Raw genomic sequence first — 13,090 nt, 5'->3', positions numbered from 1 at the left:
CACACACATGCACACACAGTGGCAGACACGCACACACACACGCGCAGACAGTTTTCAGTTGACTTCGTTGAAATAATTTTCGTAACAACGATCACACTCGTTTGTGTATTGCGAAGACGGGAGGACGTCTCGACGCAGTCCGCAGAGCTAAAAGCAGCGTTTTTTTTTTAGCGTCGTTTGTCGCCGTCGTCGTTGTAGGCGTCGCGTCGGCGGTGTTTAATCAACAACAAACAAAAACACAAAATATATATACATAGATATATACAAATTATATGCATATACATTGTATATAAAATTCAATAAGCTATACGAAAATAATAATAAAAAAAAGAGTAGCTATTATGCCGTTGTGTACTACATTTTTTTCAAGTTTCAATATCAACTATAACATAATCAGAAATTGTAAGTGAATAATAAAATAGTGAAATGCATGCATACAAATATGTTTATAAAGTATATACATAAGTAAATGCAACTTATTTTATATATGTGTATAAATGTTTGACAGTTGCTTGTAAAAAGAAATTTGCAAAACCGAAAGCAAAAAAAAAAAAAAAACACTGGCAGCGCAGTCGCTGCCGGACGCTACAACAACAACAGCAGCAGCAGCAGCAGCCAAACTCATACCATAAACAACAACAACAGCAAAAAGTGCGCGCGAAAGAAACAGCAAGATATACAAACAACAACAACAACAACAACAACAACAACAACAACAGCAGCAAACGCAAAACGAAAAAAGAGTTGAAAAGCAAAAGGCAGCAACAAAATAACATCAACAACATAGCAGCAAGCAGCACGTTTTGCTGTGTGTGTGTGTGTGTGTGTGTGTGTGTATGTGTTCGTGTGCGTGTGTATGGCCAACGGCCGCGCCAGCGTTGCCATATCTGTGTCAGCTGAGCGGCTGGCCCATGCCGGGCCAGAGACAGCGTGCCAAAGAGAGCGAGAGAGCGAAAGAGTGTGCACTGTATGCGTGTGTCAATTTGCTGTCAATTCGATTTGTTGTTTTTTTTTTTTTTTTGTTTAACCCTCCTTTCCCCCCTGGTCATATGTTGTGCTATTTTTTTTATATTTGTGTCTATACAAACCAGTTATTAAAATTTTAATTTTGCCTAATTGCAGCACATGCAACATGAATTAAAGCGGCACTAAAACATAAACAGCATAAAGAGAATAAAAGCAAAAACAAGACTAAAAAAAACAAAAATACAAAATAAAGCGCGTCAGAGAGCGAGCGAGTGTGAGAGCAGCAGCAGCCGCAGCCGCAGCCATGTCCAGCAGCGACGATGTGCAGATCACCAGCGTGATTGATGCCAATGGGCAGCCGCTGCCGCTGCATGGCAACAGTTTGGGCGGTGCGCTCGGTCCGCCCGTCAAGCAGGAGGATGATGCCGAGATACGCGAATTGGCGGCCAAAATGAAGGAGCAGCAAAAACAGCAGGCCGCCCAGCAGGCCAGCCGGCAGGCGGCCATGCAGCATGCAAATGGCGGCGTCGGTGGCGCCAACGCCGCAGCAGCAGCAGCAGCTGGCGGCGGCAGCGGCAGCGTTGGTGCTATGCAGCCACCGTTAACCAATGGCAATGGCCAGACAAATATAATGAGCTACCTGTCGCGGCATCAGAAGCTGCCGAACGGCACAATGCAGGTGGTGCCCGCATTGGCGGCCAATGGGCGTGCCAATGGCGCGATAAGCGGCGATAACGATAAGAAATCATCGGGCGGGCCGTGCGATGAGGAATCGATAAAGGGACACTTTGGTTGGGCGCAATTTGGCAAAGTATCGATACCGTATATATACAGGCAATCGGAGAAATATTGTTCTGTGCGAATGATCGAACTGAAGCTGCTCGGCAAATATCTAAATTACCTGCATCCGGACATCTATTCGAGCTGCACCTGTGTGCGCAGCTATTATATAACTGATGCCGAGGCGCGCCTCTTTATCGAGATCAATCACAAGCATTGCGATGTCGAATTCGGACGCGATATATTCACGCAAAAGGATCTGGTTGTGCGTCTAAGCGATGCATCGAAATTTTATCAATTTCTCGATATATGCTATCGCAAATTGATCGGCGGCAGCAAAACGCCGTCGGAGAAATGCGGCTTCATACGCATCAACAAGGAGTCCGTTGTGCCGTATACCGTGCGCAACAATCAGCAGGTGGTGCCGCTTTTCTATTTCGAAGGCGAAACCGAAAATCTTAAGACAAAAGCCGAACTGTTAAACGGCTGGGATTTGGCCTATCTGAAGTTCTGCTGCAAAGTCCAGGGCATACGCAACGAGCTATTCTCCAGCGAAAATGTTGCCGTCATCTCGCTGACAGACATCAAAAGCTATTTTCCCAATGGCACCGAATTCGAGGACTATTGGCCCAGCAAGGTGGTCGACTCCAATCTCTTGATCGGCAATCGTTCGAATGCCAACAATTCGGTTAACTGGACGCGTCAGCCATCGGCGCCGCCGCCAAAGATAACATCCAGCGTTAACAGCAACAGCAGCGCAGCCGCAGCACAAAAGTCCCAGCATCAGCAGCAGCAACAGCAACAACAACAGCAGCAGCAGCAACAGCAGCAGCATTCGACGGCTGCGGCGCAGCAGCAGCATTTGATGAAGCAGCGGGCCGCAGTCGCGGCCGCTGCCGCTGCCAATGGTGTGGCAAACGGTGGGAATTTCTCGTCAGCCGCGGCGGCGGCAGCAGCAGCTGCATTCAATACACACGCAGCGGCAGCGGCCATGCTACAGACGCAGGGCAATACGCGCATGCTGACGCAGGCCACCGTCCAGGCGCTGGCCACCGGTGGCTGGATGAATAGCCAGAATAATGTGCCCCAACTACATGTTCAAATGTTGGTGAGTAATTTCTTATATTTGCTGTGCTCTGCAAAATATCGATAGGCCAATTATCCAATATCAACACGGGGGCCTATCGTGATTGTTATCGATATCGTCTTTCGCTCACTTAAAGCAACAACAACAACAACACAGTTGCGCTCTCCGCCACGGTTGCCACTTCGCAAACAAAAAGTACCACAATTTACTGAGAATTCACCATATGCATACGTCACAAAAAAGAAAAGTACCTTTTCTTGCGCACGCTGGTTGTTTTTAAATTCAAATGTACCTTTCTTTGGTACTTAGTACCAAAATGCTGCCAGCTTTACATTTGCATGATTAGTGGCAGCCGTGACCCCCCCCCCCCCCCCCCCCCCCCTTCCGTTTAACAGTAACATTATCAGCCTCTCTCTACCTCCCACTCCGGCAACTGCGATGCTTGGATAATTTGATACCTTTGTGTGTATGTGTGGCCTGATTTGTATACCTTATACTCTGTTCACACAGTAAAAGAGAGCTGTTTGGTTTTGTGCAATGTCCGACTTGTCCCTATGTAGCCGCAAAACCTGATAAAATATTGCAACCACGCCCATTAGACAGGGCGGGACAATTGCCAACTATCGAAATAACTTGAAGTCGTTTTCGATCGTTTTAAGCTGTAAACAGAATATGGCGCTGCCTGCACACGTAAAATCGAACGGCTTTGCTTAAGCAAGCATTCGCCGGAGCCGTGAACCAATTCACCCCTTGAACTAGCACAGTTCCAACGGTTCATAGGTTCAATACGTTCAGACTTCTTCGGCTCAACAGTTCCAACAGTTGGCTGTATTTGCATGTGTGGTCGCCGCTAAGCACGTAACGTAGTGAAGCTTTTCATAATAATGTCAATTTACGTATGCTGCCAATATTTGCAACCAAACTGTGACTAGGTTAAGAGAGAGGTAATGAGTAGTCTATATTTGTCTGTCCAGTACATAATCGAAGCTTCTAGTTTTTAATGAATGCAAAGGGAAGTCAAATATTCGTTTTTGTTGCTTTACTGCAATAAAGTAGCACAAACTTGTGAATAATACTTTTGAAAGGGGTTAATTAAATGTACAAGGTCAGGCGAAAAGCACGCAGAATCAAAACGTCATGCGAAACAGTTCCAGTGAACCGTTCAAACTACTCAACCGTTGATCGTGTAAGCTGCTGTGATGTTTGCAGCTCAATCTTTCAGCTTCCAAATAGTTCACGAGCTGCATCGAAATTTGTTCAAATTTACGGCTTGTTCCTTTTTTTTTTTTTTTTTTTGTTATAATCCCAACATGTGTGCGGCTTACTCCTGCAGATATTTGCTAATTAAAGAGATAAATACTTGTGGTACTAATTAGTCTGAAGGTCAGCAGTTGCATTTGCCGCCCTCTGGTAACACTGTTTCTCTCCCACTTCGCCAGAAATGACGCACGAGAGCAATGAATGGGCGTATGTGTGCGTGTGCGTGCGCGTGTGTGTGTATGTGTGCGCGCGCGTGTGTGTTCGTTTGTTCAAAAGAAAAACGCGCTAATCAGCGTCCTTAATATAACTCTTGATTTTAATGAGCTATGACACATACTTATTCCACGTGCCGCGGGTAAGGATAAAAAAGCGTAAATCTCCTAATGGTACTGAAAAGGGCAAAGCTAATTAGCCAAGTCTTTGGCACATGCATAGTTAATGTAATCCCTATGTTTCTCTATACAAATTTAGTTGAATACACCTTTTTTTTTTTCATACAGTTTGGCAACACAGCAGCAGCCCAGCAGCCGCAGCCGCAGCCGCAGCTTAGAAACTGGGTCATGCATACAAGCATACATGCACACATACATACATTGCGCTATGCTCTCTTTGTAGTTGTAGTTGTAGTTGAAGCAAACGTATGCATGTGTGTGTGTGTGGTTTTTGTGTGTGTGTCTGTGCTTGGCAACCTGTTGAGGTTTATTTTATCTCGCACTCACTCTCGCACATTGCATTTTTACAACAATTTATCTCACCATTCTCTTCTCTCTCTCTCTCTCTCTCTCTCTTACTCTCTCTCATTCCGGCTGCCTGTAGGCGCAACAAACGCATGCGAATGCCAACCGCGGCACATACCGCGAACATCTAAACAACATGATGCTGGGTGGAAGCCGCCCACAACCGTATTCCTATAACAATCCTGCGATTTCAATGTCCTCGGTGAACAGTCAGAGCGGCGGTGGCGGCAATGCGCCGCCGCCTCTGGTTCGTTCGGCGGCCGGACAGAATGCCAATCACATGTAAGTATTCACATATGCAATCGATGTATCGATTGATATCATTTTTGTTGTTATCGATTTGTAACTGCGCCGTTTTAAAAAATACATAAAATACATATAATGAAAGCAATTTGCAATTACAGTTACAATTACTTTTTGCTACTTACTTTGATTTTGCTTTTCTTTATGCATACATATGTATATATATATATATATATCTATTTATATGTATATATATATGACATACATATCAATCATATTTAATGATTAGCAAAGTATAAAAACAAAACTTTATTTTTTTTTCTGCGCAGAAATTGTGTTTTTCAAATTTTGTTGTAATTCGTTTATTATGTGTACATGCATACATTACTTTTTCGCTCTAAGTTAAGTTGGATATTTTTCGGCCATTAGGGTGCCACGTGATACGAACTAAATTAAAAACATGTATAAAAGCAGCAGCAAGTTGTTGTTATTTATTATATATTTTTTTTTAATTTTTTTTTTTTTTTGTTTTCTTCTACTTTGCACCAATTGTTTTTTCATCTTAGTCGTAATGAAAAAAAAAAAAAAAAAAAAGAAGAAAAATTGAAAGAGAAACCCGATATCGGCGTTTGTGCACGCATTTTATTTAATTTTAATACAATTTTCGACTGTGTTTACCATTTTTGATAAATATGTACGTTATGAAATTATGAAAAATAATCGTTACACGCATAACTTATTTGCTACCATTCGTTTTCCGTCCCTCCCTAAAAAAAAAAAAAAAAAAAAAAACGTCACGCCACATTATTTTTCGTAATTTATTTCCAACACGCCAAAAAAAAAAAAAAAAATTAATTGTAATTATTGAATACAAACAAAAATCTTTCCATGTTTTTCTTATTGTTGTTGTAGTCAAAAAAAAAAAAAAAAAAAAAAAAAAAAAAAAAAAACGGAGCTTTTCCATTGCATTTGATATTTTGATATGAACAAATTAAAAGAGGGCCTCACAACATATGTTTTTCAAAATATCGACACTATATCAAATTAAATACAAATTAAACAAACTATCTATCCACGTAACTAACAAATCTAAAATTTCGAAAATAATCCAAGAATAAACACAAAAAACCCAAGTTGCCAGCCGATTTCTTAAATTTGGCATGCATTAGGGTGTTCTGTGTCACAAATCGATATTGAAAATAGGTTGTTTTTTTTTTGTCTCCTTCACACTTTATTTTTTGTTTGGGTTACAGTTCAAAAAACAAACGATGAACATACTAAGCCCAGGACTCGAAAAACAAAATGAAAAGCTCTCCATCAACACACACACACATTCCATTTCGTAGTTATATTTGTAATAATTTTTGCTGTAGTTTTGCATGCCCTGAAATTTGTTAACGCTTTTTTTAAAAACATTTCTATTTGTTATGCTTGGCTCAAAACAACTAATCGTTTCCTTTTAAGACTATTTTTTGTCATTCCGATTATTTGTTTTATTTATTTATTTTTTTTTTAAATATACCTTAATTTCAATGAGATTTTTAGATAAAACGCTGATAGAAGAACTACAACATATTTTGAAAAACATGAATTCGCATTAAAAAAAAAAATGAAAATAGGCAATTAACAATTCTGAAAACAATATTTTTTATTTACTTTTGTTTAAAAAAAAAATATTGTTATTGCTATTCTTATCGATAAAAAAAAAATATATATATAAATATATATATATATGCATACATATATATTGAAATATATATACAACCAAACATATATACATACATATAATTTATGGCTGTGTGTACTGACTACCCCTAACTAATTTTGTCGCACTTGAAATGATATCAAAATGAACAATCGTGACATCAGACTTAAACAAAAACGTCAACAATTTACAACAACAACAACAAAAACAAAATCACAATAAATAAAAAACAAATAAAATAAAAACCAAAAACAAAAAAAAATGGAATTTTAACAAGAAATTCTGGTGACAGGTATCCTCCCACCCCCTATGGCAGAGACACCAACAATCCACAAAGAACTCAACCTCAACCCCGGCCTCAAGATATGAATCGAATTAACAAGAGCCGCAATCAAAATCAACTGCACAGAATCAGATACCTAAACTATCCCCATACACAGTGAGACAGAGAGAGAGAGAGAGAAAGAGAGAGAGAGAGAGAGAGAGAGAGAGAGAGAGAGTGCGTGAGAGATCAAGATAACATTATATATAATGCGTGTACAAGTTGATCAAATTTGGCAAACAAAATTCTCACAAGCAATAATCCAAAATGTATTTATACTATTTTTTTTTTCTTTTTCTTTCTGATATTAAACATTAAGAAAGTTCATGTTAAAAAAAAAGAAAAGAAATGAAAAAACCAATACAATTATAATAATAATAATAATAATAAATAAAAACGAATGTTAGCTGTGAAGTTGCAATATGCAAGCAGTGTGACCAGCTGCCGTTACAAACAAATGTGCTAAATATAGCTAAAATGCAAGAAGAAGAAGCACAATCGCAGATTGGCCAAGGAGTAGCTAATTCCCGCTAACTAGCTACGTAACCAGCCAAATTCTAGCTAGAAAACAGCTGAATTGTCAACACTGCTTGCTAGTTGCAACTAAATCAAATATTGTTAATTGCAAACACACACACACACACACACGCACACATACATACTATCTCACACAACATGCAAATTGTACTCAATATCAGAAACACACAAACACACACACATACATACATACACACACACACACACACACACACACACACACACACACACACACACACACACACACACACACACACACACACACATATACATACACACACGTTGAACGTGTGTTAGATTATAGCAATAAAGCGCTTAGGGCTAAAATAATACAAATAAATATACCAAAAAAAAAAAAAAAAAAAAAAAAAACAACAAAAAAATAAGCCCCAATTTTGTTGGAGTGTTTTAATCGAATGCACAGAGTAGAGCAACACTGGCATCTGGCAGCAAGAGTAGCCAGACTTAGGCAAATTCAAGCTTTGCAGCGCGTAAGTTCGCAAATAATCGATAAATGCATTCATTTAACAGTTAACAGTGTGTGCGTGTGTGCGTGTGTATTGTGAGTGGCAAAGTGTTAGGCGCGTATCAACAAAATTTGAAAAATGCTTGAAGAAAATTAAAAAAAAAAGAGTAAAATAAATTTCAATTTTATACAAAAATCAAAAGCAACAGCAAAAAAATAAAAAAAAAAAAAAAACTGGAAATTTTGCAGCCAAGCTAAATGCGACTCTCATGTATTGTATATAATGTTTCTAGGTCAAATGTCGAGCAATCACTGGTGCAACAACAACAACAACAACAACAACAACAGACACAACAACAACAACGACAACAACAACAACACCATAGCACATTTAACCATGCACAACACTCCCCAAACACGCACAGTCCACGTGGCCATCACGGTCATGTCCTTGCCAACAACAACAACAACAATAGTACGCGCAACAATTCGTCTACGCCCTCCTCCTCCTCCGCTGCCAACACCACCAACAACAACAACAGCAACAAAAACCAGATAACGGCAAACAACAGCAGCAGCAGCAGCAGCAGCAACAACAACAACAGCCGCAGCAGCTGCTCACCGAATGGCGGCAACAGCAGCTCCTCGGCTGCTGCTGCAGCTGCTGCCGCTGCCGCTGCCGCCGTCGCTGCCAATATGCACGCACTGCTGGGCAGTCCCTTCAACTATAATATGCCCTCGACGCGCGCTGATTATACAAATTTGGCGCTCTGGAATCAGTTGACGCCGACGCAACGTTTATTGTTTACACAGCAAATGAAGGGCGCTGCCGCCGGCGGCGCCGGCGTTGGCGGCGTTGCCAGTGCATCGCCAAAATCGCACATCAGCTCTGGGCTGGTTGGCAACTTTCCGGCGTTGCCATCGCTGCCGCTCGACACGGATCTGATCACCATGCTCGACTACAATAATCCCAATAAGCAGGCGAACAGCAAGAGCAGCAAATCAGTGGGCGGCACCTTTACCAAGCCAACTGTGCCGCCCCTCATACCCGATGAGCAGCAACAACAACAACAGCAGCAACAACAGCAGCAGCAGCAGCAGCAGCAATCAAGCGGAAGAAAGCAACGGGGAAGTGTTGTTGGCGGTGTTGGTGGAGGTGTTACCACGATACCATTGAACTCCACGCAAGCGTTGGAGGACTTTGAGAAGAAGTTTAATATGACGGACGAGATGCGCGCCGTTATACACAAGGTGATAGCCAATCCTGATCTCTCCACATCCATACAGACCAATGCGAATCAGCAGCAACAGCAGCAGCAACAGCAACAGCAGCAACAGCAACATAATAATCATAATAATAATAATAATTCACATCCCCTTAACTCGTACATATCGCCGCCCATGTCGCCGGCAATTGGTGGTGCCAGTGTAACCACCTTGTCGCTGGCCTCCAATCCGAATGTGACAATAACGCCACAATTGCCGCCGGGACACTTTCTGCACTCACCGTCCAGTTCCTGCTCCAGCTCGAGTGCATCCACAACGGCGGCCTCGCCGCTGGGCGGCGGCAGCAGTTGCAATGGTGGTGCGGCGACTGCTGCTGCTGCTGTTGGTGGGTTGGTGGGTGGTGCGGGTGGTGCGGGTAGGCAAAAGAGCGTCATTTGTTCCACGAAATCAAATGCCCTGCCCTTGGCCATATTATCGCTGGCCGGCGGCAGTGGAAGTGGTAGTGGTAGTGGTAGTGGGAGTGGTGCAATTGGTGGGGTCGTTGGTGGACGCCACCAGAAGCAATCGATTAGCGGTTACGGTCGTCAGTCACACAGCCATCAGGCAACATTTAATGTCGGTGGTAGCCATTGCCACTTGGACGGCATTGGCAGCACCACAATCACGCCCAGCACAACGCCCACTGATGTTATCGATTTGTCTTCATCCCGAAGGTCGCTAGCGGCCTCCGCATTTCATCAGCAGCAACAGCAGGCGGCCGCAGCCGTCCAACAGCAGCAGCAGCAACAACAACAGCAGCAACAGCAACAACAACAGCAGCAGCAGCAGCAGGCGGCAGCTGCCCAGCATCAGCGCATGTCCGCCGCATTGGCGCACTTGCAGCAGAATGGCGGCCGAAGCGGCAGCAGCAGCGGCGGCGGCGGTGGCGGTGGCGGTGGCGGTGGCGGCGGCGGTGGCGGCAGCGGCTCCAATGGCGGCAGCTCAGGCGGCGGTGGTTCGGGCAATTCGAGCGCCAACAGCGCCTCAATGCATCTGCAACGGCATGCGGCATTGGCCGCTGCCTGCGCCAGTGCGTCCGGTGATGGGGCACAGCGTTTGTGCGTCATACCGGAGATACCCACCAGCAGCATGAATCTGACGCCGTACAAGGTGCAGAAGGTGTGCGTTGATAAGCATCTGGTGCCCTGCATCAATATGAAGGCCTACAATGACTCCGAACAGCTGATGACCCTCACCGAATTCCAGAAGAACTTCTTTCCCAATGTCGCCCTGGATCATTGCAAGCGGCTAATTGAGGCGCTCCACGTTGAGCTCTACAAGGCGAACCGGTAAGTCGAACACTCTTGCTATAGCTTCAGTTCAGTTTTAAGCCAATTTAAGTAGCGAGCGAATGCAGCGAGTAAAATTAGCGTGTTCATGTGAACGAGTGAATGCATCTAGAACAGGAGACTTCAGTTATTCGCTGCTACTAAAAGTGTGAGGCGTTTATGTAGCGAGTGTATGCATTAGCAAATTAAAGTAGCGAGTAAGTTTAGCGAGTCGAGCTAACAATCAAATATAGCGAGTGGCAGGTTAGTGAGTCTAGTGAGTGAATGTTGTGAATGCAGCGAGTGGAGCTTAAAACATAACTGCATCGAGCTACTTTAGCGAAAGTGAAAGCAGCCCAAAGAAACGACGATTAAGTTGAGCGAGTGTTGAGTAAATGTAGCGTGTAGAATTTGGCGAATATTACGCTTAGCATTAATTAGCGGGTGAATGTGCAACAAGTCAAAATTGTAAGTAAATGCAGCGAGTAAAGGTTAAAATATAACTGCAGCGAGTTAGTTTGGCGAGTGAAAGAATCGACGATTAAGTTGAGCTAGTGGAACTCAGCGTGTTAAAGCAGCAAGTAAGAGTAACGATTGGGCGTAGCGAGTGGACTTTAGTGAGTGAAAGCAGCAAGTAAAAGTAGCGGGTAAGCGTAGCGAGTGGATTTTAGCGAGTGAAAGTGGCAAGTTAAAGATTAAGCGTAGCGAGTGAAAGCAGCAAGTAAAAGTAACGGGAGTGAAAGCAGCAAGTAAAAGTAACGAGTAAGCATAGCGAGTGGACTTGAGCGAGTGAAGGCAGCGAGAGTATGTGCACAGTTGATGAAAGTATCGAGTGATTAGAGCGAGTGAATGTGACGAGTTAATATGTAACGAGTCCAACGATTTACCTGACTTTTCTTTATTATTCGTCAATCTCATCTCATCACAGGCGTCAAGTACAGATACTGATGGAGTACGATCGTACCTACAATGAGAATATGCCGCTGGTGCAGGTACGCGACATAATCAAGTACATGACACAGTTGACATTCATGACACGCCAGTCGGAGCAGCCGCCGTCGAAGCGTACGCGCACAAGCTAGGAATTAAGCTGGGGAGCACAACATTTGCCAACAACATCAACAGCAAAAACAATAGCAACAACAAAAACAGCCACAGTCACAGACAACAATAACATGTTAGCAGCAGCAGCAGCAGCAGCAACAACAACAGCAACATCTTCATCAACAACAACAACAACAACAACAGACAAACCACATAAAACAACACCCGCATCTCACATGGCACATTTGGCACCGCCGCCAGCACCACAACAACAGCAGCAGCAGCAAAAACACATTCAGCAACAACAGCAACAACAACAACATCATCATCATCTGCAGCAGCAGCAGCAGCAGCAGCAGCAACAGCAGCAGCAGCAGCAAAAGCAACAGCAACTCTTTCAACAAACAGCACACAGAAACAGCAACACATACGAAATGTTGTACTCCCACAACCAACACCCGCAAACGCAATCGCACACGCACACGCTGCCCCTGGCGCTGCACACAGCGCAGCCAGCAACAGCAGCAGCAGCGGCAGCGGCAGCGGCAGCAGCAGCAGCAACACGCCAGCAACAGGAGCAGCAGCGCCAGCAAAAGAAGCGGCAACATGCCGAACATCAGCAACACGCCAGCAGCAGCAGCAGCAGCGCCAATAAAACCAGCAGCAGCAGCAGCAGATCCGCTGCACAGCACATGGCAGAGGCGGAGCACGCCTATTTGTCCAATATGTATGGCAAGGCGGCTGTCAATATGCTCAGCCCGCCGCTTGCAGCCGCGCACGAGCCGCGACGCAGCAGCAGCAACAGCAACAGCAACAGCAACACCTTTGACTGGAGCCTGGCGCAGCAGGAGGCGGCCTCGCAGCAGCAGCAGCAGCGCGCCGTGCGACGCGCTGCGCCAGCGTCGGCTGCTGTTGCCGCCGCCGCTGCCGCCGCCGCCGCCGATGCAGCAGCTGTGCGCCAGCAGCGGCAGGCCATAATGCATCGCAGGCACAGCATTTGCGCGGCCGGCATTGCCAGCCTGTCGCCGGCCTCGTCCACGAACTCCTCGTCGGCAGCATCGCCAACGACATCGGCAGCGGCGGCTGCCGCGCTGGCAGCGGCCTCCTATTATGGCGCCTTTACCGCGCCCTATCATCATATGAGCGCTGCGGCGGCAGCGGCAGCGGCTGCACATCATCAGCATGGCCAGCCCTCGCCGACAATATATCCGCCGACGCCGCCGCCGTCGGCGCCCTGGGTGCATCCCTGGTATGCGGGCGATCCCTTCTAAGCGAAATCAAAAACAAAAAGTGAAAGAAGAAAGAAGAAGACGAAGACGAAGAGGAAGATAAACAAAACTAAAAAATGCGCTTCTCCCATGTACATTTGTAGTCTATGCCTAAGTTTATTTATATACATATTTGTTTAT

At 44.5% G+C, this 13,090-nt stretch overlaps 2 protein-coding genes across 4 annotated transcripts; both read left to right on the top strand.

The window, feature by feature from the left end:
* Positions 1-1,223: 1,223 nt before the first annotated feature.
* Positions 1,224-11,796, top strand: LOC115769057 (neurogenic protein mastermind-like). 3 transcript variants are annotated; one of them, XM_030713772.1, is made up of 6 exons: positions 1,224-2,854; positions 4,910-5,112; positions 8,397-8,594; positions 8,685-10,095; positions 10,147-10,658; positions 11,566-11,796. In XM_030713772.1, exons 1-6 carry the CDS (start codon positions 1,271-1,273, stop codon positions 11,717-11,719), a joined length of 4,062 nt encoding a protein of 1,353 aa, XP_030569632.1. In that variant the 5' UTR covers positions 1,224-1,270; the 3' UTR covers positions 11,720-11,796. The 3 variants fall into 3 exon arrangements, with proteins under 3 accessions (XP_030569632.1, XP_030569630.1, XP_030569631.1); XM_030713770.1 differs by lacking the exon at positions 8,397-8,594 and having other exon boundaries at positions 10,044-10,658; XM_030713771.1 differs by lacking the exons at positions 8,397-8,594; positions 8,685-10,095; positions 10,147-10,658; positions 11,566-11,796 and adding an exon at positions 7,071-7,831.
* A 257-nt stretch (positions 11,797-12,053) lies between these two features.
* On the top strand, positions 12,054-13,090 carry LOC115769059 (AF4/FMR2 family member 4-like). The gene has a single exon (XM_030713773.1). The coding sequence runs from the start codon at positions 12,116-12,118 to the stop codon at positions 12,950-12,952; it is 837 nt and encodes a 278-aa protein (XP_030569633.1). The 5' UTR covers positions 12,054-12,115; the 3' UTR covers positions 12,953-13,090.

Source organism: Drosophila novamexicana, unplaced genomic scaffold (genome assembly GCF_003285875.2).
Source record: "Drosophila novamexicana strain 15010-1031.04,08,12 unplaced genomic scaffold, DnovRS2.1 tig00002241-arrow-arrow-pilon, whole genome shotgun sequence".
In the NCBI taxonomy this organism is placed as follows: Eukaryota; Metazoa; Arthropoda; class Insecta; order Diptera; family Drosophilidae; genus Drosophila; species Drosophila novamexicana.
The sequence above is the reverse complement of the archived record's forward strand: the minus strand, read 5'-3'. Positions and strand labels throughout refer to the sequence as shown.